The sequence below is a fragment of the Cariama cristata genome, unplaced genomic scaffold (genome assembly GCF_000690535.1).
Source record: "Cariama cristata isolate BGI_N322 unplaced genomic scaffold, ASM69053v1 scaffold3441, whole genome shotgun sequence".
In the NCBI taxonomy this organism is placed as follows: domain Eukaryota; kingdom Metazoa; phylum Chordata; class Aves; order Cariamiformes; family Cariamidae; genus Cariama; species Cariama cristata.
The window spans coordinates 128,666-156,566 of NW_009597390.1; the positions used below are offsets into that span (position 1 = coordinate 128,666).

Genomic DNA, 27,901 nt, shown 5'->3' on the forward strand with positions numbered 1-27,901 from the left:
AATCATTTTTCTGGCATCATTATGAATTTGGGGGAATGGCTGCAGAGAGCAGCACTAACCGAGCAGGTCGCAGCAGCCGGAGTCCATCACCTCCCTGGTCCCTGCTCCCGGGACATCCACGGGTCCTCACCCAGACTCCCCCAGCCTGGCTCTGGCCACTCCAAAACCAATACGTGCCCGATGCATTTTATTTTTGCCTTTCCCAGTCAATACCTGCTGTGTTCATTTCTACCTTGCATTTTGTCTACTTCCACTAGGTCAGACTGCTATACTTATTTAGTTAATTTGATAATAACAGGATATTATGAAAATCCCACTTGGCAGAAGAAGAGGCGGGCAATGATCATATAGAAATGTGCTGATTTTTATTAACCACATCATCCAAAAGAGTTAAATGAAGGGAGCAAATTGTAAAGCTTAGGCTATTTGTTAAAGTTGAAAAGAGATCTGGTTTTGAGTCGTGGAATTTGGTTTTTGAAGCATGAATGATGATATTCACCCTTTGCCCTTGGAGTAGGGAACGTGCTTTGTTTGGACCATTTGCAGCCCTGAGCGTGCTGTTGGCACTCATCAGATAACTGTTATTATTAACAATGCACAGATGTATTGGCAATTGCTTTCAGGTAGTCAGGCCAGCTGGAAAGAGTATGAAAAAACTTATTAAAGACTGATATTCTAGTGTGAGTTAGAAGATGAAAAGGAAAAGAAATTCTGGTTTATCTGTGTAATTAAAGGCATACTCTGCAGAGGAAAACAAGCAAAAGCATATGTAGTGCATGCACAATTTCTGAAGGCTAAGCACTTCAGCTTGCTGAGAGATACAAAGAGAAAGAGTAAAGCTGTATTTCTGCCTTCCTTTTGTCCTTTAGATGCCCGTTTGCAAATATAAACGGGCAGGTGCGTTTGTATTATTTATGTTAAAAGAGAATGCAGGTTGTAAGGACAAGCACCTTGAAAGTAGGACACGCCAGAATCGCCATTGCTCAGGCAGTCTCTGTGTTGGCCAGCCGGGATGTTTCTGTGACCTTTCTGCGTGAGGGAGCCGCACCAGAGGAGCGGGCAGGTCGGCCGTGGGCAGTGCCGTGCCTTGGACCCTGCTGGTGCTGCCGGCTCGGCCGCTTGCACAGGGGCACGCGAGGACGGTGGCAACCACTGAGCCAGTGGTGGCCTCTGGTAGCCCTGGGGTCCCCACGACCCTGCTGGTGGGTGCCTGGGAGCCGTGCTGTGCCCTGGGCAGCTCCCAGCAGGGAGGGAGGTGTGAAAATGCCCCAAGTGCATTAATGGGGTCGTTGGAAAAGCAGGAGACCCAGGTCATTGTCCTCGGAGAGGGCACCTCGGGTAATTGGTGATAAAGCAGCTAGCAGTGTGTTTTAGCTGCTGGCCCGTGGGTGCCTGATGGAAAGCCCCAGCGAGACGTTTCTCCGTGGGCAGGACCCACGTTCCCGCTGTCAGCTGGGGCTCGGAGCTGCCCCTGTCCAAACCCAGCGGGGTGGGGCTGGCAGAGGCAGCGGGGCCGCGAGCAGACCCTCCCCGACAGACGCTAGGCTGCCGCGCTTCCCCCACACCTTCAGAGCCACTGTCCTCATCGCAGGTTGTTCAGTGTTTATTCTTGCAGGGGGAAGCCAGGAAAATCCCCTTTTACCTGTGTAAGGACCATCTATATCCCCCTTCCTCCCACTGCTTTGCTGGACAAAGGCATACAGCCCATCTTTAGCCAAGAAGTGCCCTCAGCTGAAATCCCTCTTGTTTTTCACACCCAGCACCCAGCCGGCTCCTAACGAAGCTGCACTGTATTGTTGTCTCTCTGATTTCCTGTTGTCGATTGGGCTGATTTTAATTGATTTGCATTTTCAGTTGTTTTTCAGCTCATCAGGAAGGATAATTAAAATTAAATCTTGCCCTCCATGCTCCTCTCCATCCGTCGTAGCAACACTGGCAGAGCATGTTAATCTGAAGAACGGCGAAGGCAGGGCTTACTCCCTGTGAAATGTTTGGAGGCTGGTTGTTAAGCATTACATTATTCAAAACATATTAAATTGTCCTGAATGAGGAGGAAACATGTCTCAATCATCAAGCTGATGGACATTAACAGTCTTCTGCCACAAGTTTGTTAAATTTGAACTAGATTTAGCTATTGCCTGCCTCATTCCCATTCTGCAAGGAAGCTGAGGACAGGAAATTGGCATGGAGTAGGAGGCATAAATTCGAGATACCCACAGCTTGGACCGAAAGCCTTATATAAATCCTTTGGATTTCCAGACTCCAGAGAAATACAGTTGGCATTACTGCCTTCTGTTGACCGAGCAGGAAAGTTTAACTGGTAGTCCAGGATGCAAACTTAAGAGTCTGGAGGTGGCTTTAAGATCTGAGGGTGGTTTAAATGTTATTGGTGAGGAGGAGGGAGAAGGGGAAGTAACACATTTCTCAGCGGTTCCAGGTTTACCAAACCTGTATGCTGAGCTAGAGGCTGTTAGGATTGGCTCAGTCTCAAAAGGAGGAAAACAGAAAAAAATATATTTATACATGACGCACAAGCAGTTACCCAGCAATTTTTTCAGCTTATTGCTAATATTTGTGTTTGCTGTCTTTTGGGAAAACGTGAAACTGAATTTTGAAATTTTGACTACTGATTCATAAAGGATTTTGTAATTGCTATTTATATCCCTCATATGAGCATCACTATTAGAAGCCACTAGAGCTGTCCTTGTCTCCTGTATCATAGACCTGCCGTTGCCGCTGTGAAAAGCAGAATCCTGCCTTGCTGGGAATTTGTCATAAGCAAATGTCAGTGTTTTCTAGCTGCAAGTTTGCACAAAAACCAATGCTGAGGATTTGTGCGAAAACGAGAGGCTTCTTTTGCATCTGTTGGCCGTGATGGATGAGCTAGGATTTAGCATCCTCCCTCTGGTTCGGTAGCAGAGCAGCATGCAGGCAGATAAACCCACCGCAGAGCAGGAACCGAGGCGCTGGGACGGGCACTCACCATCTCTCATTCTGCCTGCCAGGCTGCCGATTACATGACAATTAGTAGAATAAATGTCTGAGATATGTTTCCCCCTCCCCAACCATTTTATGATTTGGTCATTGTTCAAGAGGCAATGTGTCTCTTTCCGAGCTACCTTGACTTTCTTATTTGCTAGCCTTAATCAGTTATAGGGTGTTAATGATACCTCTAAGCCGACTAAGCCCAAGGAGCTCAGTCTCATGTCCTTGCCAACATGGCTCTTCATTTCCCTCCTTTCGTCTCTCCCAGAGGTCAAAAATAGCCGTCTACGAGAAAATGTGGTCGTACATGAAGTCGGCCGAGCCCTCAGTGTTCACCAAAACGACGGCGGACGGGGTGGCGAGGGTGCGGAAGTCGAAGGGGAAGTTCGCCTTCCTGCTGGAGTCGACGATGAACGAGTACATCGAGCAGCGCAAGCCCTGCGACACCATGAAAGTTGGCGGCAACCTGGATTCCAAGGGCTATGGTGTAGCAACCCCCAAAGGCTCAGCATTAAGGTGGGTGGAATAATATAACAATATCCATGTTGTTATAGTATTCCACCTACCCTGATGTATTGTGTTGTCATTTTCTTTCTTGTGGATTTTGAGGTAACTTTAAAGTTTAAAATCTTCAATATTCCATGGAGTTAAATAAGACGGTAAATTATGGTTTCGTTTATTTAATGCATCCATTTTTTTAGTGTTCTCTTCGTGTTGTCCTTTCTGATTGTTTGTTGCTGTTTTAATTTTACAGTTCAATGGCTTTTTCAATTTAAATGGTAAAAGCCGAGTTAACCTGCCATATGTGACGAATGTTAACTGCATGATGTGGTGTTCTTGTTACTTTTTTTCTCAAAGACGATTTCCCCATCCCGCACACTTCAGTTTTGAGCAAATGTTATCCTCCATGCCACCTTCCAATATTTAACCCTGTATTTGCTGTACAGACATTTTGATAGCTCCACGTTCTGTGAAATTTTAGCCAATTTGTCCTCTTGTGCTCCTTTTTTTATACGTTACGATTTCCTAAGCATTTGTGCATTTTTTCTTACAAGTTATGTTTTATCGTTTCAAGAAATGCTGTTAACCTGGCAGTATTAAAACTGAATGAGCAAGGCCTCTTGGACAAATTGAAAAACAAATGGTGGTACGACAAAGGAGAGTGCGGCAGCGGGGGAGGTGACTCCAAGGTCAGCCTCAATGTCACCACAATCGGGTACCTTAGCAAAGAGTAATCGGCAAGGCTGTTATTTTACTTCTCAAGGAAAAAAAAAAAAAAACCACGCAGATTAAAACCATTTGAATAATTGTGGTGGGGGAAAAAAAAGCCTTTTGCTTGCCCAGTAGCTCTTTGAAAAGAAACGATCTTATTTAATATCGTCAGCAGGTTTGGTCAAGCTTGGAAACCTTATTTAACCAACAGATAGAAAGTCCAGTATTGGTGGGACCTAGGCAGAGCACATCAGTACTTGTAACTGTACAAGAAGCCAGTGATCACATCTGGCCGCCCTACTAACCCCTGCGGACGAGGCTTCGGTCCTTTGCCGTGATTTAGCTGTGATGCAGAGTGATTTTTGAGAGGCTTTTTTCACCAGGATCAGCTGTGCCAGCCCAGACCTGGAGGCAAGAGGGCTTGCTTCTCCTTTGCTCTTTTGAGGAGGGGTCAAGCAAACCAATACCAGCACATGCTGCTTTGCTGGCCTGAACTGGTGCCACCGGAGGCCCTGGGAAGAAGCCTGGTCTCCAGAGAAGAGCTGCTTGGTGGGTCTGTAGCTCAGGGAAGGAAAGGGTGGCTGCTCATCTCATTTCAGCGTGGGGTCAAGAGATGAGAAACGATCATAGCAAAGACATAATGTTATGCAGAGTTGGTAGTCACCCGTTAATGGTAAAATAATCGCAATAACGGTAACGTGTAAGGAGTTAGAGCTTGCAATAGGAGAAGCTGAAACAAGAGAGTTGTTGCTTGCAACAGGGAAGTATATGGATACACTAAACTGGAGATGAATCTTAAGGAAAGAGGTATTGGTAGTTTTGCCTAGAATATTCAAATGTCACCTTTTGCACACCACTGACCAGTCTTCTGCACCCACCTGTGTGGGAGCACTGCCTCTGTGGTTGCTGTGCTTTTGATACAGATGTGGATTAAAATCCTAGCTCCTGTCACAGCAGTGGCAAAGCTGCCACTGCCTTCTGCTGAGCTGAGGCTTCCTCCGGTCTTTCAGGCAGCCCGGACAGTAGCAAGACTCTCAAAGTTGCTTTAATGAGCTCATGTATTGCGTACTTTCATATTGCCAATCTTACCCTGTAAAACTGGCAATTTCTGCAGTCTTTCACCTGGTGACAAGAAGCTGTAGCTGGAGTGGGCTGCGTGCTATTGGTCACCTTGGGTACAGGAATTATCAAGAAAATTAATTTAAAATATATTGTTATACTGAAAAGTACTGAGATTAATTTTCATAGTGACACTCTCCTACAGCTAGTAAAACCAGTTCCTTAGGGAACAATAACTCCTAACCTCTCTTATAAAAATGCTTCATCTTTGGTCCAAAATCAATAACAACAGTATTTTCAGTAAGCTGCAGTTTCGGATGATTACTGTGAATTACTGCTGCATTCTATTAACGAGAGTTACTTACAGATGGCTACGTAGGAAATTGCTCAGCTACTCATCTTTGATGTTAGCAAAAGCCACTGTGTAATAATAAAGGAAGGAAAACCTCTTGAGTTCAGGTTTCTTCACCGACTGGAGGTCCGCAGTGCTCGGCAGCAGCCTGGAGATGAGCGCGAGCTTTTTTCTGCTTTTTAGCTCTGCTGCTCATCCTTCACGCGGCATTTTTATGTAATGTTATACTTGCCAGTATATTAAATGTTTAATATTCTCCTGGGATCTAGCACCTCATTGTCTAATGCTGCCTCCATGAAAGAAAGCTCTTTGTACAACCAGCTTCAATGAACTTTATTGCTTTGAGTTCATTGAATTAAACCCAGCCAACTAATGCTTGCAGCCCTAAGGAAACTAAAAAAGATTTTTAAAATGGTCATAATTAGGGCAGGGTTTTTGCTTGTGCTGCAAGACCTTTAACAAAGAGCGATACCATCCATTAGCAAGCCCTTGGCCCTGGTCAGTGGCTGTTAAGGGAGTGGAGTCAGGTGTGCTGTGGTGCCACGGAGAGGTATCCCCTGAAGAGGGAAGGGGAGCAAACATGATGACACATGTTTTGCTGTTTTAATCCGTAACTCGCAAAGCGCTGACTTTCCGCAGTTTGTCATCACCCGCTGTGATGAAGGACTGCTTGTTTCTTTGAGCTACAGACGTCGGCTCTCGGGGGCACAACTCAGCCGGCAGAAGTCCCTGGGGAGCAGAACATGGGTCAGCTCCTCCTTGGGAGGAGAAAATCCCGCAGAAGACTAAGCTAGGGGAGGCGAGGAAGGGTTTAGTTGTTGTTTCTAGAGATGTTGTAAATCAAAGGGCTTTTTCATTATGATGTACCTTTTCTTTTGAGGTAGCATTTTGTAGGCACTGAATGCTGCAGGCTGCGATACCACAGCATTGCGGCGGACAGGCAGATGCCTTCCTGGCAGCACACACCCCCGTCATCGGCCGCTAACCCCGAGTTCAGGCTGTGCCCCAGCCCTGCGGGACCCTCGTTGCCCTCTTGGGGAAGGCAAGCACTGGTGCTGCCCTCGGGGTGCTGTGACCCTGACAGTCTTGCTGGCCTCTCTCTCCTCCTCTCCGTCATCCCACCAGAAGCGTGAGTTGCCCTGGTCATCTCATCCTATCTCTCCAGTTAATTGTTTATATGAACATGGCTTAATTTATAGAGCATTTCAGAGAAGCTGCTTCAAAACTGTTCTTTTTTTCCCTTGTCCCTTAAAGGAGGTGGGGGGAATTGAATCAGAGAGGACAGGGTGGTGAAGGTGCCTCAGGTGGAGATGCAGGCTGTGCACCCCATCACACAGGGGGGCATGGGGACCATTACTCACTCAGGGCAGCTCTCTCTACCGGCTAAGCTGACAGACCACCTCTCTTAGCTTCGCCAGTAGAGACCCAGGCTTGGGAAATTGCCGCCCTGAGTCTGTAATCAGCTGCTTCCTACCTACTGCCAACAAGGTGTGTGTAGCTGTCAGTCATTATGGACTGATGGTGCCTGTTCCTTAAGCTGAATTCCTTTGTGCAATCTGATATTTTAGCTTCCGCTGAAAGCCAGAGGTAAGTGTGCAGCCTGTTTGCTTGTGCCAGTGCCCGTTGCTGTACCGCGAAGGACCCAGTCACTCCGAAAATGCCCTCCCATCCTCATCCTCCCTGCAGTTTAGCATGCAGTTTGCTTGTGCTTGGAGATGAATGATTCTGAGTTGTGAGTGCACCTCTTGTTATTGTATCTTCATCGCCACTGAAAAATGAAACACTGACTTCAAATTTCACCAGGATTTGAGTCTCACAGCAGGAAAAAGAAAAGGTATTCAATTGGCTTTCTGCAAGTTTTTTAATCTATTCGGTTACAGAGACTGTAACGGCAGTCCTGTGAGCATCCCATGTTCCTCGGGTCCACTTGTAATTTAAGACTAAAGAGATTGTGCTGTTTTAATGAGATTATTTTAAAGGCCTCAGCTGACACATGTCTCATTTTCAGTGCTACCAGTATATGCCCGTGCTGGTGTGGAGCAGTGGGTGCCCGTCTGCCCTGCAGTGTCTTGGCTGTTGGTACTGCCCTGGCGAAGGGAGTTACCCCATTTTGGTAGTGGTCGTTATTTAAGAAGTCCGAAGGGAAACATGCTCCATCCATATGTAATTTATCTGTGATGCATGTCAGTACGTGTGGGCTGACTTGGCTGGTGGAGACATTCTGGTACGTGCATCAAAATTTGTTCACTTAGCTCTCCTAAATGAGCGTGAATTTAGTTTCATCCGTTGGATTCATGGCAAAATTATACCCTCTTCAAATTCTCTTACACATGCGAGCTGAGTTCTCAGTCGTGAGAGAATGCAAAATAGCAGTTATAAAAAAAACATATTCCAGGAAATATGTTACAGTGTATTATGAGTTTGGAAACTAATTATTTTGTTTATTACACAATCCTATCATCTCAGAGCTGAGTGATGGCTGAATAGGAATTTAACAAGAAACAGACAAAAGGGGATGCAGGCGGCGGTAGCAGGCTGAGTGACTTAAGTGAAACTAATTATTCAGTTGCATAGGAACAATTTTCTGCTAAGATACATTTCTGTAGTTCTACTGTTGATACATTTCTTGTATTCTTACACCTTCATGGTAACATTTAGTGACAACCAACACAGAAGGAGAATGTTTGAGTGCAGCACCTCGCCAACTTCGCATGCCAAGATTCCTTGCTAATTATTTGACTTAATGTCTTTAAAATATCCTTTTTTAGGCTGACATCTCTTGTGGAATACATCTGTGAAATGACATGCGATGTAATACTACATTTTTAAGTTGTTTCTTTTTAATCGTAGGACTACTTTCCAGCGTGCTAGTTGAGTTCTGCCCTCAGAGCCATGCTCCATAAAGCGTCACATTCCCAAGCCTGTCTGAGCTGTGAGTGTGGCCATTAGCAGATGGGATTTGTTCCCCCATTTCTCTGTGCGATTTTGCTTTGATACATTTTCAGCACAGCCGTTAGCATTTGCGGCATAATTTTTTTAAGTGGCATATTTTTAGAAGAAATCTGTTATGCATTATTTTAGATGATACCTGACATCTGAAGAGCACCACTGCCAAATGTGTTGTGCTTTAAAGAGAACATTTAGGGAAATGGCTATCTTAAAAAGATGCAGCACAATTTATTTGAGCAATTTGTTTGAAATTATGTTCATCAGCATGAATTTACTTGCCACCTATTCTATAGGCCTGGGTTATGAGCTGGAAAAAGATAAAATGGCTGGTCAGACCCGGTGATAGTAGCACAGAGCTAATTCATGCTCAGAGCTAGCAAAGTAATATGAAATTATCGTATTGTGCAAATTAGTGACAAAGCAAATGAATACTTTAAAAGGAAGATGTCAGAATATTTGTTTAATTGACAGCTATTACTTTATAGCATATTAGGAAATAATACTGTGTAGGTTTTGTGCCAATAATGAAGTCTTAATGCTCTAGGAGTTCATCGGAGCATCTCGCTTAGAGCATTGCCGATTAGGGCAGAGCGCCTGCTCTGGTTTGCAGAAGTGTCTGTGCTGTTGTGCAGATTGTTTGAGGGTATTTTCCTAGGAATGTAGCTGGGAGACTCAGAACAAGAATTTGGGACGAGCAAGTTGCCCAGGCTGGGAAGGAGCTGGTGGAGTCAGGGCTGGCGTCTAAGAATTGGGAACCGTTTTGTTTTGCCTGTATAACTTTTAGCATCACAGGGACTCGCTTTGCTGCCGTGACGAAGCTGGACCTGAGTGTGCAAGGAAAGGTGCTTGTGCAGTGTTACCTGCGGCAGAGCTGGGCCTTGTGCCGTCACACTACGTCCTGCCTCTATGGCCACAAGAAATTTTGAGAGAGACTTGTGACTCATGCACTCATTTTGATAATACCTGTGGTGCTTAACAGTTAATTTCCGGAAATTGCTTGCATGAGCAATTACAATGCATATTACAATGCATATCCTGCACTGTAAGCGTCGGTGTGGGAAAAGCCAAGGCAGAGCTCCTTGGGACTGAAAAAGGAAAAAGGAAGACCAGCAGATGGAAGTGGGGCTCCCAGCGGCAGGAGCAGGGCCCTTCCTTTGAACATCTCCCTGGGGGTCTGGGCTTGGCTGTTTCTTCTTTAACAGTAACTGCTGTTGCTTTACATACAAAGGGAAAAGTAAATGCCTTTCTTCTTCTTCTTCAAAGTAATTCTAATGTTTCAACATCGAGCTCGCATGGACGCAGGCACTTGTGCTGCTCTGATGGATTGCTCAGCGCTTGTCAGCACTGTAATCATGGGTCGGACACCTCTAGCTTTATAGGAGCGACGTAGCTGTTCCTTGAATGTCTTGTGTAGCCTTTGGACTAAGCAGCGCCTACCTGCAGCCTGCTGAGGAGCCCGAGAGCAGGAGTCGCAGAAGATGCCGTCCCAAGAGGAAAATAAATCATAGAAGACAGGGGAAAAAATGGATGTGTCTCTAGAAAGAGAAGGTGAGGGGATAGCCTGCATGCAAGGTAAGTTGAGTCTCTTGCTCATATCCATCCAGGTTAGAAAGGATCCAGGCAATGCCAGGAAAGATGCACGTTGCTGTTTGAGATGTTGTAGGTTTGAGCGTGACGTTAAGCATCTGCCCTCCCTTATTCTGCCTCCCTGTTCGGGTGCCTCTTCCTCCCATCCCCTCACCACAGCTGGTACCTCCAGTCTCGGGCACTGCTGTAAATGAACTACAGTGACTTGTTATGGCTTGCGTTTCCTAATCCAATAGGCAGGTATTATTGCATTAGCACTTGGCACTTCTATTAAATTATGATCCTGTTAGTACAGAGTTTAATTTGTTTGAGCTACATTTATGAAACATATAAATATACTTTCCTAGAGACAGTTGCTGCTGCCAAACAGAGGCTGCAAACGCTCTGCAAAGAGTGGAGGAACTTGCAGTCTCAGCTGGCCCATGCAGGTGTATTCAGGGAGCGTACAGGTGTTAAAATGGCATCGTGCATCTGTGACTTCCACGTTGCAGCATATACAGCAACAGTTAAAATATCTGAATTTAAAATGCATACCTAATTACTGCAAGGAAAAACCCCACCAGTTCCACAAGGATACAGTGATTGCTCCAACCTGCCTCTAAAAAAAAAAAAAGGAAAGAAAACTTGAACTTACCGAAACAACACTATTTATGGAAAAATACAGTAATGAAGACTAGAGCAAAGTTCTGTTATGGAGAGCTATTGCAGCTACTAAATACTCAACAGTAACTGAAAAAACGTGTCCCCTAATAGATCATTTGCATAGCGCTCAAAATGCCATTGCAAAACATGCGTTCAGCACCCTTTGCAAAGGGTTTACAGGCATTTGCCATCGGAGCAGAACTGAAAGCCGGTGTGGCTGTGCCAGGGTCCGTAACGCCCTATGAACAGAAGCAGCCCTGGCAGGCTGACGTGCCGTGTCGGTGCAGGAGGAGAAGCCATCACCTGTCTCCATCTCCCACAGTTGCTGGCTCTGTTGCTGGCAATATCACAGCATAAAAAAATTTTAAAAACTATTTTGTGTGCTGTCTCATAGATAAGATTTGTGTCATCCCATGACTTCGTTCAGTACCAAAAGGCACAAAATAGGTAAAATGTACAGAGATCTCCTGAAGGAGGGTCCCAGCCCAGCTGTCAGTGATGGCCACGGAGGAGCCCACGGCCAGCGCTGGCAGCCGGGGAGCTGCAGACCCAGGGCACTGCTCACCGGCAGCCAGGGCCTCGGTGCCTTGAGCAACGGGAACCGCTTCTGGCTCTGCTATTGAGAAAAAACAGCGTCTTTTTGCCGGGGGATTTATTGCCGTGCTCGATGCCTCTCAGCACTATCCCAGCCATCAACATGCAGTGTATTTCTTAGGTGGCTGGGGGATATATGAGGCTTGAGGCGCCGAGTTTTAATCTTATAATTTGAAAGCTCTTTGTCTTTTCAAACTAGATGGCTTTTGCTTTTATCCCTTCCTCTGCCCACCCATAAAGCATTTCAATCCCTCAAATGTTAAATCTTGTAGATGTGCAACTGCTGGTAACACAGGGCAGGGGAGAAAATGGTGCAGGTCTGAAATGGTAGCAAAGGGCAACCAAGTGTTCATTTCTTAAAGAAGAAATGCCTGGTGCTTTTTCCATTAATATTAAATGTTCAGTGTGAAATACAGAAGATCTCTTTTTGAGACAGAAGGTAATGAACAGGAATAGTGAGTGACCATATGTTTTTATGCCCGTATTTTCAGGGCTCTGTTCACTCCTCCTTGAAGTACCAGGTAACTGTGGTCTTTAAACAAAGTTAGTGGGTTTTAATAATAAACCGATCTCCATCCAAAATCTTCCCCATCCCTCACGCGCGTGTGCGCATAGCAAAACATGGAAGTTGTGGCACGGAGACATTGCTGAATTGGTAAATTATGACAGGCAGATAGATCTGATCTCGGAAAGAGCAGAGCATTTGGACAGTGCATTCACCCACAGGTTTTGTATCTAGTCAGAAGGTAAAATTTCAGTAACAAGATCTGACAAAAAGTCCATTCAATAGTTACAGATCAGGCTGGGATTTATAGAGCTTGCGGGAATAAAGTGCCTGATTTGATTTAGATAGGTCTTTAACCTCAAGCAATGCCCTCTAGAGAATAATGCTGGATTTGGTATCTCTTCCCGGATTGTTTCTATCTTTATATTTTAACGATACCAAGATGGTTGTTAGTGAGATTTTTATGGTATCCTGTCAAATTAAGCAGAGCGCCTGGGCTTGATTTCTGCCTTTGTCAGTGCCCTGTGCTGCCGTGCGCCCGCACGGGCCGGCTCAGGGACACGGCGATGGGCCACTTGCCCTTGGCCCGCTCAGCTACAGTGAGTAGGACCAGAGGCTCTGTTAGCATCAACTCCTCTTCCTCCCGTCAGAGCTGAGCGGGGAAGGCTGGTGATTTGGCGTGATGCGTGGCTTTGAAGGGTTTCTGTGCGGTGCTGGATGCGTGGGGCTGAAATCTCGGTGCAAAGCAATGGTGCAGTCATTTGGGGTCGTTCTCCCTGTCCCCTGCAGGTATTTACCTCTCAGAGCGTGGTAAAGGTGATGCTTCCCGCATGTCCGCAACAAGCTTCCCACTCTACTTCCCCTGAAGTTAGTGGAGATTTGCCAGTGATACCAACAGGAACAATTAATTCAGTGTTTTCAGCAGTTTTACCCTAGAGGATTTTAGGAAGCATTTTGAATTAAGAAAATGCTTGTTTGTTTGCGCCCTAGTCCACTTGCCTTTCCCCTGACACTATGAGGTGGATTTTAGAAACCCAAGCATTTAATGTCTGAACTCTTTGACGTTACAATGTTGTTGGTTGGGTTGTGCTGATGTCAGCAATCCCAGGGATGCTCCAGCCAGCAAGGACAGCTTTGGTCATAAGAAACAAGAGAAAAACTAATTACTGCTGCAGAAGTGAGAGTACTCTGAATATGTCAGATTCCTAAATTAAAGGGATTAGGTAAAAATAACAAGGATTAAAAATAAAACAAAACAAAAAACAGTTTATAATATACCAACCAACACCTGGTACCACCATGGACTTTCGCCTTCTTCATGTCACTGGGGTTTGGATGGGAGGGTGAAGGGCCCTTTGCAGGGTGTGCAGCTCTTGGTCTGATGGCACGGCTCGGCAAGGGCCGCACACTGACTCGGAGGGAGGACATCACGCTTCATTAATCTTGCAATCTTCCGAGTGCCAGATTTGCCAGAAACCTCCTGTGATTCTTTGTTGCTCTGATCCCACAAACCAGCAATAAACCTGGCCTAGCCAGATATTAGACCAGATTTACAGCTATTCTGTGCCCATGCGGTGTGACAGAGCTGGAGCCCATGGGTGTCTTTGGCGCTGTGATTTTGCCTCCCCTGAGGTACCCAAATGGCCAGCGCCAGGGTACATTAAAACACAGAACAGTTTTGCTGTAAATACCGCATCCCTAGTGATGTGCGCCTGTTCCACAGTGCTTCTCCGACCAGAGTTATTTGGCATCTGATGTTGTATTGCTGGGAAAAAATTAAAAAGGCCATGTCAGTGACCACGCAGGATTTTGCGTCATGGCAGATGCAGTATTGAGTACATGGGGAAGTCGCGTCTCTGGCCTTCTAGCCAGACCTGTTAGCGATGGACGAGGCTCCTGTTGGCCATATTTACCATGTGTTTGGAGGCAGCATCCATCTCCCTTGTGAGAAGGATCCTCGTTGCCAACAGCCTTAAATTTCTTAGCTTCATCACTGCATGAACTCTCTGTCCCTGGGTGAGACAGCACACATCCCTCGCTGCTGCCGCTGGGGACGCAGAGGTCCTGCCTGTGTAGCATTGCAGAAGCCACCGAGCCCTCCTGCACGGGGACCGCCCAGAAGAGCAGTAGAACTGCGGTGGTTGGAGCTCTTGCCCGGCAGTTGGCATCCCCCCAAGCCGGCCGGGCAGCCGGGCATCCCTTCCTGGGCTGTGACGCTGATCAGCTCTTCTGCAGCTTGTTCTCTGCTATCCTGAGCCTCAGCCCCGGGCATGAGTGGAGAAAGGACTTTTTCAAGACCAGAGAGGAGCTCTCACTGCTGATGATCTTCTGGTCTTCCTTCAAGGTCATGGGTGATTTCTTCACCCACTACTCCAAAAAAGCTACATTCGGATTCTCAAGATACTGCAAGCAACAGTGCTGAGAAAATGCCATGCTGTACCCTGTACACCAAATATTTTTACAGAACATCAGAAACTGGCTGATGATGGGTGGAGGAACACCTGCAGTTTGTAAAACCCAGGTGGTGAAAAGTGCCAGGTCAGCCCTCAGGCAGCCCCGCTGCCTGGGAGAATTTAGTGCAACCCATGCGCTACCTGTCGTGTCCTGTGCAACTCCGAGGAAGCCCTTTAATTAATGCTTTGAAGAGCCTTTACATGTTACACCTTTTCTTTGCTGGTCCCTTTTCTGAAAGATTGTGTCTAAAAATGCTAAATTAATTCTGAGCAATAGTTCATCTGTTTTGAGGGAACAGTGTACTGTCTGCCATGTTCATTTGCTCTCCTTGGCAATGATCGGTTTTGGGTATAACATTTATATTGCATCTATTAGAGTGTAGAATGGGATGTGAATTATCCAGAGCTGTTCCAATCACCACTTCAGTCTTTATTGATTGTGTGTAATAAACATAACTACGATGTTGCTGAGACTTGATGCCACTCAAACACCAGTTACATGCAGCCGACAAAAGTCTATGCATTATTGGATGAGATTTTTGAGTCCCAAAGTGACTTTTGCTCCTAAGTCTCACCGGTAGTTGTCACCAGCTGTTCTCTGTATCACCTGCTGCGACTTGTGAGGACCAACCCAAACACTGGCTACGAAGCCACTAGCATCAGTACATCCCATTGTTCATTCCTGGAAAATGGCCCTTTCCTGGCAAGGTCGGGATGTTCTTTTCATAAATTAACAGCACTTTTCCAAGAAGCTGCTCAACTCTTCTCCGCAGTCCGAGTTCATTCAGGGAAGGGTCCTGTTGGCAACACTGGCACATAAACACAATGGCCAGTAACTGGAATCAGATTGCCAAAAGAGCAACCTGGCCAGCTTTTGCAGTCGTATGTGGGACTTCAGCCTGCTGGGTCTCTTTCTTAAGCCAGTACAAGCTATAGTGATGGCACTAGGTAAAATACCTGTTTTGGGGTTATCTGCTTTATATAGGTGCAGGTAAAGTCATGAAAATGAACCTAAAAGGTCATTAATCAAATTAAAAACATGTTATGATTTAGAATTTGAGAGAGGCAGAAGTTATACCATCTCACATTTGGGACTGATAAAGAACTATTCCTTCGATGATTAACTTACTTTTCTTCTACTTCAAACTTGTTCTGGGCAGAAAGAAATATTATAATGCCACCAGTTTTCTCAAAGGAGATAAAAATTACTGCAACTGACCTGAAACTGGTGCTGTGGCGAGAGAAGGCAGGGCAAGAAATCCCTCAGACAGAGTGAGGGTGTCTCAAAGAGAAGTGAGAAGAGAGAGCAGATGGCCTCTGCGTCATCGTGTTCCCTCTTTTCCATCTTAATGGGGTGGATGGAAAATAGGTAATAATGAAATAGAAACATAATAGATGGTCTGCAAGGAGCATATAGCAGCTCTTTTTTCTGAGGGATGATTTTGCACGTCACCATGGTGAACATACTCAGTCTGGAAGCGATGCTGTATTTTATATGTGATCAACCTTCATGACAAAGAAGTGCTGTAGCAATTCCTGAATTTGGAGGGAGAGGTGGCTGGGATTTTTAGACTGAACCCAATTCTTTGGAGATCTAGTTCAGGGGTGAGATATTAATGAGTGAATGCACGTCGTTTTTCAAGAATCCGTTCACTCTGTCAGCATCGTTCTGTCAACTGGGGCCACCAGCAACAAGGGGTGCAGCAGGACCCTTGGAGCTGGTGTCCGGAGCCAAGAGGGGCTGAAATGCAGCCAGGCAGAGCAAGGGGAAGAGGAGGTTCCCTTTGAGATGGTGTCACCTTGCATTTGGAAAAAGACTGGCACAGCTTGTTTTCTAGCAGTAACTGCTGGGTGAAGAGGGGAAGGTAATGCTGCCGGCACCCCAGTGGGGTCTCCTGACAGGGGAGCAGAGAAACCAAACTGCTGAAACAGTGATAAAACCCACCTCTGTCCCATGTGTAAAACCATGTTTGCAGCAGGCTCTGATAAAATGAAGCCTGTGAGAACAGATGGGCACCAATCTTCTTAAAGTTGTCCTTTTCTTACGTAAATCAGCCGTAGCAAGTGACTTAACTTGCCATTGGGGGCAATACTATTCAGTATGAGGCTCCTGGTACCATTTCTCTGGACTCAAGTCTTCCAGTCATTTGTAGATGTCAGCAAAAAAAGGTCTTAGCAGGGTTTGGTAAAGCTGCCCAACCAATCCAACCTCACGTGGTTAAGCCCAGATCAGCCAAACCGACTAGTCTGGATGAAAAGCACAAGCAAGCAAACAAAAAAATACTTCAGTTATGGTGAGGAAGAAAAATACTACAAGTTTCTGCCCAAGAATACCATCGTGTGACATCTGAAATGCTGACACCCCCACCCTAATTGCCTCAGCTTGTTTTCTTGGGCGCACAGAGCGCAACAAGAGAGCACAAGCTCTGAAGCCTCTGAACATTTTACTTGGATAAAAGCAACCAAACTAACAGAGAGCTGGTCTGGAAACCACACGGGAGGAGATGAAAAAGAATCCTGTCATAAATTAAAGCAGAAGAAAAACAGCTGAAGCCACCTGGGAAAGGGCTGAGGACCTCATAGGATATCCGGTACAGCCCAACAACAGCATCCTAATTAAAAAAGCAGCTGGAAAGCACAAAATTATCCCAGGAAAAAGATGAGGAAATGGAAATCTTTTGAGACGGAGACTCAGCAACTGAACAAATGATCTTTTGAGCTGGTTTTGGGGTGGCACAGCCAAGGGGGAGAAGGAGGTGGGCAGCTAGGACACAACCTTCTCATGGGACCCAGGCAAGTCATTGAGTCTCTCTATTCCTCTGCCTCTGAGGCAATTAAAAAAAATCCCCCCTCAAACAAACAGTGCCAGGGCAAGCTATGAAAAATCCCCTTTCTTCAACCAACAGCCCTTGCTCCCAGAAGAGCCCTAGGCTTCCCTCTATAATAGCCAACAAAGCACTTAGTAACCTTTGACCTGCCGGTATGGACAGGGGGCTGGTGCTGCCCAAGGGCCTTTTTGGGATGGGCTCAGTTGCAAGCCAAGACACGGAATGGAGGATTCGCATTCAACATGCACTGCTGAGCGCTCGGCGAGAAAAATATCATGATCCAGACGTACCCTTCTGCACCTCCATCAGGATCTCAGTCAAAGCCATGCTGACTCTGACTATTAAATTGAACAAGGCTAGACAGCTACTCAGAGACAAGTAATCGGAAAATGTACCAGCAGTCAGACTCACTTTTCCATATATTTACTTATCTCAGGAATTTGGGAGCTGAGGAGTCCATCCGGCACCAGCTCACATTGCATCCCGCAGGGGAAGCACTGGACCAGGGGCCACAGAGGCATCACGCCTGCTCCCACCATTGGGGCGCTCAAATCCTGCTGCATGGGGGAGCAGCTCACACATTAAGAGGTCTCGGGATTAATTTCCTGGAAGCAGACAAAATTGTTCTTTGGACTTTTTGATCAAACAAGCTGCATTTCGTGCTCCACAAATTAGTGCCTTTTCTAGCACATTGAGAGGGCTCCTTCGGTCAGATATGCACTGCTCATCCCAGTGCCCCAGCCAGCAAAATAGCGGAGCTGAGAGAGACTGGGAGCTCGCTCAGGTGAACCTCCAGGTCGTCTGCATTTTGAGGGGCCGGGATGGGCTAAGGCAGGGGAGGACAAGTGCCAGCTACTGCTTCACGTCAGCCTTTCCTCCCTGAGTCCCCCTTACACGACCTGCACATCTCATACCAGCTGCCTGCAGTCAGCCCCCATGCCGGGCAGGATGGCTTACAGCCCCCTGGCACAGGACCACGCCGTCACGGTGGCGGCTTTGCCGGCAAAGGGTTGATGGGCATGCAGCGGCTCCTCGGCCCTTGTCTGCCCATCCCACTCTGATCCTCATGCCGGGACAGACGGACGGAGCAAATTGCCTCTTTCCTACCCGGGCTGAGGTATTGCAGTACCTCACCTGACAAATAAGACCATGACAAACTATAGTGAAAACCCCAGTTTAGGCAAATTCCCATCTGTTTAGTTAAGATAATTTTAGTTTACTACTATTATTTTTTTTTTTTGGCAGTTGCGGGTGCGCAATTAACTGCAATCTTGGCTTTTAAAAAAAAAATAAAGCACCCTAATTAGCATATTAAGCCTCGTCATTTCCCAATACTGTATAATGTTGTGAAAGCTAATCTATAATGTATTGGATGTTATGCAAATTCTCTGTACTCCATATGGGGTTTATAAAGGCATGCAAATTAAAAATAGTGTTTGGAATAGGACTGGGGGGAGGGGAAAATTTGCACAATAAAATATGCGGATAGGAGAAAAGGTGTTTATAACCTTCTCCCTATTGTTTATGTATTCTCAGCTGCACAATGCTTTTCAGAGCGGAGAGATGTATTGCATAAAATCTCTCCAAATTGGACAGTTTTTAAATGAAATTTAAAATGAGAGCACTGTTCTGTAAGCAATAATCCACACCACTCTTTCTGCTGGGGCTTGTAGCGGGTATGTAAAGGCACTCAGCTTTCACTGACTTGCATTGCAATCATGCACGGCTTCTTGTGGCATATTTGCCCGGGTGTCACGGGGGACCTCGTCACAGCACCGCTGCCCAGGAGGGTCCATGGGGGTGGCCTGGCCAGTCCCTGTCGGCATAAACCAACGGGACAGGTGCATTACCTGTGGCATCCAGGGCGTTTGCAGTGTCTGTGGAGCATGCTTTGATCCCATGGATCTTTTATAGCCCTACCTACAGGTGAAGGCAAACTTTGCTGCAATACAGCTGGCTTTTTACGATGCTACCAGCTCCTGGTGCAGGGGCTCCTTGCCTGCTGCCAGCAAACACGTTCTGTCTCATGTGGCTTGTCACTGCCGCCGTCAGCTGTGTCCAGCTGAGTGCATACAGCCTTCCCTGATTGATACTTAATTCGATTACAGCTGCTGCTTAAAAATAGCCATTTTACAAAAATAAAATCTTGGCTGATGTCAAACTGAGCCCTGTGCTGACCAGGAGGAGTGGTGCTGCCTCTGCCTGGCCAGCCGGGAAGCTCTGTCAGTGCCAGCATCACTGCCACTGGGACCAAGGACCAGTTCTCCCCACCTCAGTGTGTTTTCCCTGCTTGTGCCTTCCCTGCTGACCTCAATAATGCCGAGGGTCATGTTGGTACAGCCTGTGGGGCATTCAGCTCAGGAGCTCTTGAACATGCTCATTTTTCTCGTGGTACCCCATGACCTGCCTGGGCTCGGCCAAGCGCAGCCTGTCCCCAACTGGTGACTCCAAGGTGGGACCTCACGCCTGCTCTCCTCCCGAAGGGCACATAGCACCTCCAAGTGCAGCGCTTTTCAACATCAGTCGCTGACAGGTCTCACCGCCATCTCGGAGGCAGCTTCTTGGCAGAGGAGGGAATGAGGCTTTTCTTCACCAGCTGCTTCTTCCAGACCTACCTGCCCAAGGCACGGCAGGGCTGAGCCGCTCCTGCTGCTCCAGAGCTATGAGCACTCCCAGCCTGTGGATGTTTCCCTAAATGCCGCCATGTAATTAAGCTTGTAATTAAGGTGTTTTATATAGACTGTGCTGCTCTTTCTCCTGAGTCTTTTCCGCTCTGCAGAGTCACGCATTTTGGGCAGGGGTGGGAGAGAGGCAGGGAGCAGCGCGAAGTGAGGCTGGCACCGGGGCAGACGTGGGCTGAGCTCCTGTGTCTCCTCTGCCGACAGCAGGCGTGGATGGACCCACAGCGAGGTGTGTTGCAGGGCAGCCACGTGTGTGTCTGTTATCCCGTGCAAAGTGGTACATGATCATTGAGGATAAGGACTCACCCCTTTCCTCCCCACTGGCTGCCTGGCACGGCCATGGAGCGGGGATCAAAACTGTTCAAGCAGAAGCAGGAACTGAAGATGTCCGTAAAGCAGGGAGCCTGTCCCATGGAAACGGGCAGGAAAAGCCCCAAGACATCACACAAAGAGGAAATGGAAACAACAAAACCTGGCTGAGGGCTCCTCAGGTACCGCTTTCCCACAGGGAAGGGACAGGCGAGCTCAGGTCCCCCTGGGCTTGCGGGCTCTTGGCAGCACCACAGTCAGCAGCTCCCTTCATCCTGCCAACACCCTGGGCACTTTCAGCCAGTGTTTCCATGTTCACTAATTTGTTTCATAAAGATTTGCATTTGCTTATTTTCTGCTGCAGTTCCCTGGACCGGCAGAGTTTGGGATGCAGCAGCTCCGGGGGAGAGCAGCCGCCCACGCGGTGCCTCCGAGCACGGCCCCTGGAGCGGCAACTGCAGGAGCTGGAGGAACCACCGCCGGCGGGGAAACAGCCGTCACGGCTGGCAAAAAATCTCCCTCCGTCACATCCACCCTGGGTTTTTTTGCTTTCCAGGTGTACACACACACACACACAGACACACACACAGACACACACACAGGGGGCTGCCCGGGGGGCCTGGAGCTGCAAGCCCTGTTTTACTGCAAGAAGCCACAATTGCTCGTTGGTGGGGCTTGCTGTCTGTTAGTGCAATACGAGGGGTCCTGCTAGATCAAACCCACCGTAATCCGCAAAGCTACTGCGAATACCTGTGATTGTACCAAACTGGGAAATTGGACTTGCTTTGTTTCTACTACCTGCATTTAACAGTGAGTGCCGATTACTCAAAGCGATATGGGCAGGACCTGGTAATATAGCGTTGCTCTAGCATTAACTTAAGGGGATGATCCAGTTGCCTGCAGTGTAAATACTTTGTGGCCAGGAACCCTGCTTTATCGCTTTGTATAGTTTTAAAGTAGTTTAAAGATTGAATAACATAAAATAACATAATATAATGTTATTTATGTTATTTCCCACGTGAAGAACTCCTGTAAACCTTGCAGTATTGAAACTCAGTGAACAAGGCATCTTAGACAAGCTGAAAAACAAATGGTGGTACGATAAGGGTGAATGTGGAGCCAAGGACTCCGGAAGTAAGGTCAGTCGCTGAAGGTCTTTTTGTACTGATTAGCAATCACATTTTGACCCACTGTTTGTTTATACAAAGAATGACTTTCAAAAGTTGCTATTTACATTTTGAAGGTTGAAAGAAAAGAGTAGAAAAAAATAATTAAGTCTCTGAACGTGACAGCATTTTTCTTTTATGCAGTAACAGACTGTAGTTGTAAGTATGTTTTACTATTTGAGTATTTTGCTAGAAAAACATGGGAAGAGAAGCCCCCAAAGCCTCCCAAGCTGGTATCTTCATTTAAATGTGCAAGTTTCAGCACAGTCAACGTGTATTATTCAGGCCACATCTTCTCTTATTTTCAATTTTACTGAAAAAAACACATTTTTTGTTTCAAAATTGTGACTTAGATTCTCTACATGTCAGTTTGGGAAACAGCCACATGCTTGCTAAGGATGGACAATTTCAGGACAGACCCGTGATAAGGAAAAAAAAAAACACTACGCCATTCCTGCCCTATTTCCAAATTCAGTTTGAAATTGGTTCGATTTAAAAAAAAAAGAAAAAAATTCTAGAAATACTATTGGTAACTCATTGTGTAAATATTGTGGGGTTTTTTTTAATTCTGCTTTCAACCATTTTGCTGCTGTACCGCCCTGTCCCACGCCAGCCGTGCTGCAGGGCCAGCCAGGCTCCAGCAGCTCCTCGGGCAGGACCCCAGTGGAGAGCCCACCCCTGAGCTGACAGGTGGATCAACCCAGTAGCTGCACACTTAAATTGCAGGAAAAATTTATTTACACCATTCAGTTAAAAGAAAACATAGAGGATAGGGTTTTTTTTTAATGCTTATAGAGCCTTTCAGGAGAAAAACACTGTAGAAGTGCTGGGCTTGTGGGAGTAAAGGACATTTTCAAAGGCACCAAGAGGAGGAGAAATCCAGCTCCAGCTGAAATCAGTCGCAGTCAAGTGCCTGACGCCCCTGGTCCCTTTGCAAGTGCTCTCTATAATCATTCAAACAGAAAACTATAATTTGGAAGCACCCTCCCAATGTCGGAGGACAATTTCAAGTTCCATCGAAGCCAGTAATAAAAATTCATTGATTTTAGCTGGACTGGAAGTTGCTTAGGGCACAACCCTGTAGCTATTGTGAGATAAGTTTGGCATCATGAGACATCTGAATGCACAGCAGCTGCAAAAGGAAACTAATTGAAAAGAAGTGTAAATGAGTAATATCTTCAGTTTAAATGGCAGGCTGTTTGCTACAACTGCATCTATCCAAACGGCCTGCGAAATGCAGAGACACCTACAAGGTAGATCATATTTTATTGGGATTATATGCAAGTTTGGTTGTCCCTGGAGATACTCGTAAACCGAGCTCCGACAGCAAGTGTCTTCCTTCCCTGGGCACAGCCCCTGGCTGCAGGTTGCTCTGGCAGGGGCCGTGCCTGCCCACATCGATTCCTGCACGCAGCCAGCCGGCCCGTGCAGCAGCAAAAGGGTTGCAGCTCTATTTAATCTGATTACAGAATCCTTCTTTTAAAAATGCAAGCCTTCTCCCCCCCCCATCTGACATGTATTGAAGGAAGGTAAACCCTGGCCAGCATTTTTGTGTTGCAATGACTGGTTTTATTCAGTAACTCGCCCTCCCTCGGTCACCAAAGGTGGTAGTTTAGCTTAGGGCTCTGCTGCTTGACCTTAAAGTAACTGACCATCTTCCTAGGGTGTTTTTTTTTTCATAACTTGGAAAAAAAGGTAGCCAAGTTTAGCAGCATCTCAGTAGTTTTATCTACATTCACCAAAACCAAGTGTGTAGTGGTTTGGGTTTTTCTTTTTCTAGTTTTACAATGGCCTTCTGTAAAAATCTACTGTTTTACACAGCCACTGCTTTCCCCATCAGAGCTTTCCCAAGGTGCCTTTGCCACCAGGGATGCTCGGCCATAGACGGGTTTGCTCTGGGATGCCGAAGGCCTGGGGAAGTCAGTGGCCAAAAAAAAAAAATCTCATGGCCTTGGAGTCGGCCAGGGTTTTGCCCGCCAAAGGGTGGGAGATGGAGCAGTCACTGCTGGGGGCTGCAGGGGACGGGGGTGGGACAGCACTGATCCATGCGTGGGACACTAAACACCATGAGTGTAGTTATTCCAGCTAGGTTTAAGTGCAAAATAGCCTGTTGTCTGTCTGTCTGCACCTCACAGCAAAACTAACGGCATGGTTCGTTTCTCTTAGGACAAGACGAGCGCTCTGAGCCTGAGCAATGTCGCCGGGGTTTTCTATATCCTGGTGGGAGGCCTCGGGCTGGCCATGATGGTGGCGCTGATCGAGTTCTGCTACAAGTCTCGTGCCGAGTCCAAGCGAATGAAACTCACCAAGAACACGCAGAACTTCAAACCTGCTCCCGCCACCAACACCCAGAATTACGCTACGTACAGAGAAGGCTACAACGTGTACGGCACAGAAAGTGTGAAAATCTAGGGGTACGGCTACAGGCCGGGAACTAAAACCCTCTGGGTTTTCTTTCTTTCTTTCTTTTTTTTTTTTTTTAAGCTGTGGGTGATATTTTGTTGTGTGCATCAGCGACTGCTGCAAAAGGGCTTTTGATAGATCGTCTGGTGGCAGTTTCAGAGTATAAGCGATTTAAACTTCTTCCCTGAGCAGCCGTAAGCTGGGTACCATCCTATATTACACGTAGTGATAAGCTGGCTTCATGCTGAAGTAACTCCTCTCTCTAGCATTGTGCTAGTTCAGTACATGTAAAAGTATTTTGTTAATTACTTCAGAAATTACTGTAATCAGAATTCACATCTCTCTTGCTAGTGACCTCTTCCCCTTTATTTTTTAAGCTATAATCAGGTCAGGTAAGTGCTTTTAGGAAGTCTCAAAAAAACCTACAATAGAACCAAAAAGTCTACACTAGAAATCATGATTTCTAAAGCATGAAAAGTAGAGTTGAATTGCTGAAAAACGACTCTGGAAAAGCACAGTTAACCCATCGCCCGCAGACTGTGCCTCTCCCCAGGCTAAGCTTCCCTGCCCCTTGCTGCCGGGCAGTGATGAAATCTTTCTGGTTTTATTATAGATCCTCACCCCGACAGCACGCAAGAGGAGAAGCAGCAGAGAATGTGGCTACTTCATGGATTCGGACCACCTGAGCCAGTCATACTCTCTCCGAGGTGTCAGGCATGACACGCATTGATGATGGTGCAATGTACTTTTAATAGGAAAAACTGATATTTTTTCCTTCAGTGCCTTATGGAAGACTCTGAGACTCACAACAATGCAAACCATCACCGAAATATTCTTGCTTTGCTTGAAAGAAGAAAAAGTAGAAGAAAAAGAAAAAAGAACAAAGGAAAAGAAAAAATAAGAAAGGGAGAGAAAAAAGAAAAAAGAAAGGAAAAGAAAAGAAAAGAAAAGAGAAGAAAAGAAAAGAGAAGAGAAAAGGAAAGTAAAATAAAATAAAAGAGAAAAAAGAAAAGAAATAAAAGATAAAAAAGGAAAAAGAAGAAAAGAAAAGAGAAAAAAGAAAATACAAGAGAAAAAGAGAAAGAGAAAAGAGGAAAAGGAAAGGACTGGTAACAAGAGATTAGTATGTGAAAAAAAAATTCTTGTAAAAAAAATCAGTGCAACAAAAGCCATTCTTTGATACCACTGCACAGTAAATGAACTTGTGTCCTGAAAGCAAACCGCAGCCGGTTTCATCAGCCATCCCAATCGTATCAGATCATGAAACTCCTCCTGACACAAAGCCTCAGAAATCTGCTGCGTGCGAACATGGACTGGCCTGTCACTGCTTGTATGAGCTGATGTCAAGATGTTTCAGTATTTACTTACCAGTGGTGTGATTTTTTTTTTTTTTTCTGAGCCACTTTAAACTCTCCAGCTAATTTGAGCAATTCTGTATAGTAAAAGGTGTAACACCTGAAGAAAAGAATCTGTGCATTAAAACCAGTTAAGGTCAATGACTGTGAATCTGTAAATCCAAAAGAAAGTAATTTGTGGAACTGCATGTCTTGCTTCCAGATCAGTAAATTAATTTCTTGACAAGGTAGCTAAAGTGCGGGCAGAAAATATTGCATTCCTTTTTATTTTTTTCTATCATCAGGCATACCTACAGGTGCTTTATTAAAATGACATTGGGTGGCTTTAAAAAAAAAAAAAAGAAAAAGCTACTTGCTGTTTAGGTTCAGACCATATATCTCTTTTCTTGCTGTGCATTTGCATTTTAATTCACTGTTTAATATCAAGCAATGAAGCAAGAGAAGCGCAGGTTAGTTTTTCCCAGGCCTGCTTCCGCTTCACCCCCAGTTCTCTCACAACTAGCACTGTGCTCAGCTAATGCTTCTCAGTAATGGTCATTTTAAAACAGAAGTAAGGAAAGAGGATAGTAACTCAAATTAGAGCTGCAGTTCCAGAGTAATATTAAGCAATCTAACATGACTCCTGCTAGTACCGTTATATTATATCAGCTCCTGCCAACTCTTGTTTCATGGCTACTGGTGAGAGGATGCTCCTGGCCTCGCCCTCTCTGTAAAGAGGACACCATGCTCCAGCCGACACTGCTACCGGTAGGAGCTCGCTATTACTCACATCCAATGTCTACGACAGCAGCAGCGTTTCAGCCTTGAACCTCTGCCTGGAAACTACTTAACTTCATCCTTAAAAAAAAAAAAAAATGCAAAAGACAAAAAAAAAAAACTTTAAACATATTGTCAATCACATGGGAAATGTTCAATGGAATATCTGCATACTAATTACCTCTAATCGACAATATGTATTTTCTGTAGTTTACTATAGAGTTTTATTTCATCAGTAACATACAATGAAAAAGAAACTCATTTAAACCAGTCTGACCCTTAGGCGTTTAGTTTGCTCATGATAGATTTGAACTTTTAATAGGATTTAAAAAAAAAAAAAAAAGAAAAAGATTATATGGGGAAAGTCTTGTTAAAAATAAGTCTTTCGAACAAAATGTAATATAAAATCATTTTAAAAGCTCATAGGAGAATAATTTATTGTTCGAGTTTTTAACAAGATATTGACAAAAAATTGTTGTTTCGTTTTCATTTTCTTTTCATGAAACTGTGATTTTTTTTTCAACTTCTGAACGCGATCACGTCCCCAGCAAGGGCAAGCTAAAGCTGTGCGGTTATAAGTTGTATTTAAAACGAACAATTTTCTTAGAAGCTGTATAAAAGATGTATGTTTATCAGATCAATTTTTAAGAGTGGAGGCTTCACATCAGTGAAGGGAGTTTGGTAAATGGTTCAATATTTTTTAAACTTGCATGTAAAGCTAAAACAAAACGTGTTGAGTGCTTACCAATTCCGGCTACCAACTTCAAGCTATTGGAAGTTTGGCAGTAGTCTCATGTTGAGTTGTTTCAGTATTTTTTTTTTCATTTGCTTTGGGCGATTTTGGGGTTCTTTCCTTTTTCTTTTCTTTTTTTTTTTTTCCTTCCTTGTTTGTTTGTTTGGGTTTTTTTGTAATTTAATTCCTACTTTTGGTCGTTGAAACTGCACTTCAGTGAGCAGAAAAATTGCCAAGCAAACTAATGGCTGTAAAAGCATAAACTGCATGTGTGGGCATCAATTACTGAGCCTCATTTTAATGAGGTGTTGTACAAAGAGTTTTAATACATTTTGTAAATAAAACTGTAAAGAAAAAAAAAAATAAAGAGCCTGCTGATCTTTTCACCGGAGGAGAGCGAGTCCCTATCTACTGGTGTCCCTGTGGCCAGGCAAGCCTTTCTGGCTGTCTTCGGGGTGCCTCACGCCAAACCAAGAATGTTGCTGGGAAAAGCATGTTTCTGTTTTGGTAGCCTGCAAACAAACTAATCGTTTTCTTTCTTGATGAATAAAGCTGTTGATTTTGGCTGGGTCCAGAGGGCACCCTGTGGGGAGCGGAGAGGAAGGGGCAGGGGAGAGCACCTGGGGCTGCAGCTGGGGCAGGAGATGCTATGCCCTGTCCCTGGAGCGGGCAGCAGCGTCGGTAGATAAATTCCTTGAATGTTGACTATACAGATGTATTTTCCTGCAGGTCTCACATTTTCAGCAATGCTTTTAAAATAACACAAAAAACTTCACCCAACATTGCAGCTAATCCCAATTCCAATTTATTGAGCTTACCTCAGCCACAGTTTGGTTTTTCCAAGTCATGACAAACCATGAACCATAGGAAGTAATCCTGGTATTAAACAGCTGCTGTGCACCCAAATCATACCCCCAGCAAGGGCAGCCCCTCCGGGGATAACCCTGCCCTAACCAGCCTGGTGGTCCCCATCAGAAACCAGCTCCCACTGGGCTCCTTCTGGGGACCACCATGAGTGATGCTCCCCTGCGAGCACCCAGCATCTTCTGGGGGCTGAGCTGGAGCAGCCTGAGACTTCACTGGGCTGGCTGGGGATGTGAAGATTGGGTCCTGAAAAAGAAAAAAATCCAACAGTGCCGGTCTTAGGCAGGTAGTGCTGCTACAGAGCAGGCGGGCATGGGACCTGAGCAACTGGTGTGGTACCTGATGGCCGAAGCACACCTTGAAACCCAACCAGAGCAGGGAGTGCCCCTGGGGAAAAACATGCATGATGATTGCTTTGGTACCTTTCCCAGATATTAGTGCCCAGTGGTGGGTCCTGGCTGTGGGGCT

General features: G+C 45.7%; 1 protein-coding gene across 1 annotated transcript in view; it reads left to right on the forward strand.

The window, feature by feature from the left end:
• GRIA3 (glutamate receptor, ionotropic, AMPA 3) overlaps positions 1 to 24,579 on the forward strand; it is a 152,623-nt gene extending 128,044 nt beyond the window's left edge. Inside the window, exons 12-16 of the mRNA XM_009708840.1 lie at positions 3,254 to 3,501; positions 4,061 to 4,175; positions 21,181 to 21,295; positions 23,489 to 23,736; positions 24,339 to 24,579. Of these exons, the coding sequence (XP_009707142.1) occupies positions 3,254 to 3,501; positions 4,061 to 4,175; positions 21,181 to 21,216 (399 nt within the window). The 3' untranslated portion in view covers positions 21,217 to 21,295; positions 23,489 to 23,736; positions 24,339 to 24,579. The remainder of the gene's footprint in view (positions 1 to 3,253; positions 3,502 to 4,060; positions 4,176 to 21,180; positions 21,296 to 23,488; positions 23,737 to 24,338) is intronic.
• Positions 24,580 to 27,901: the final 3,322 nt, after the last annotated feature.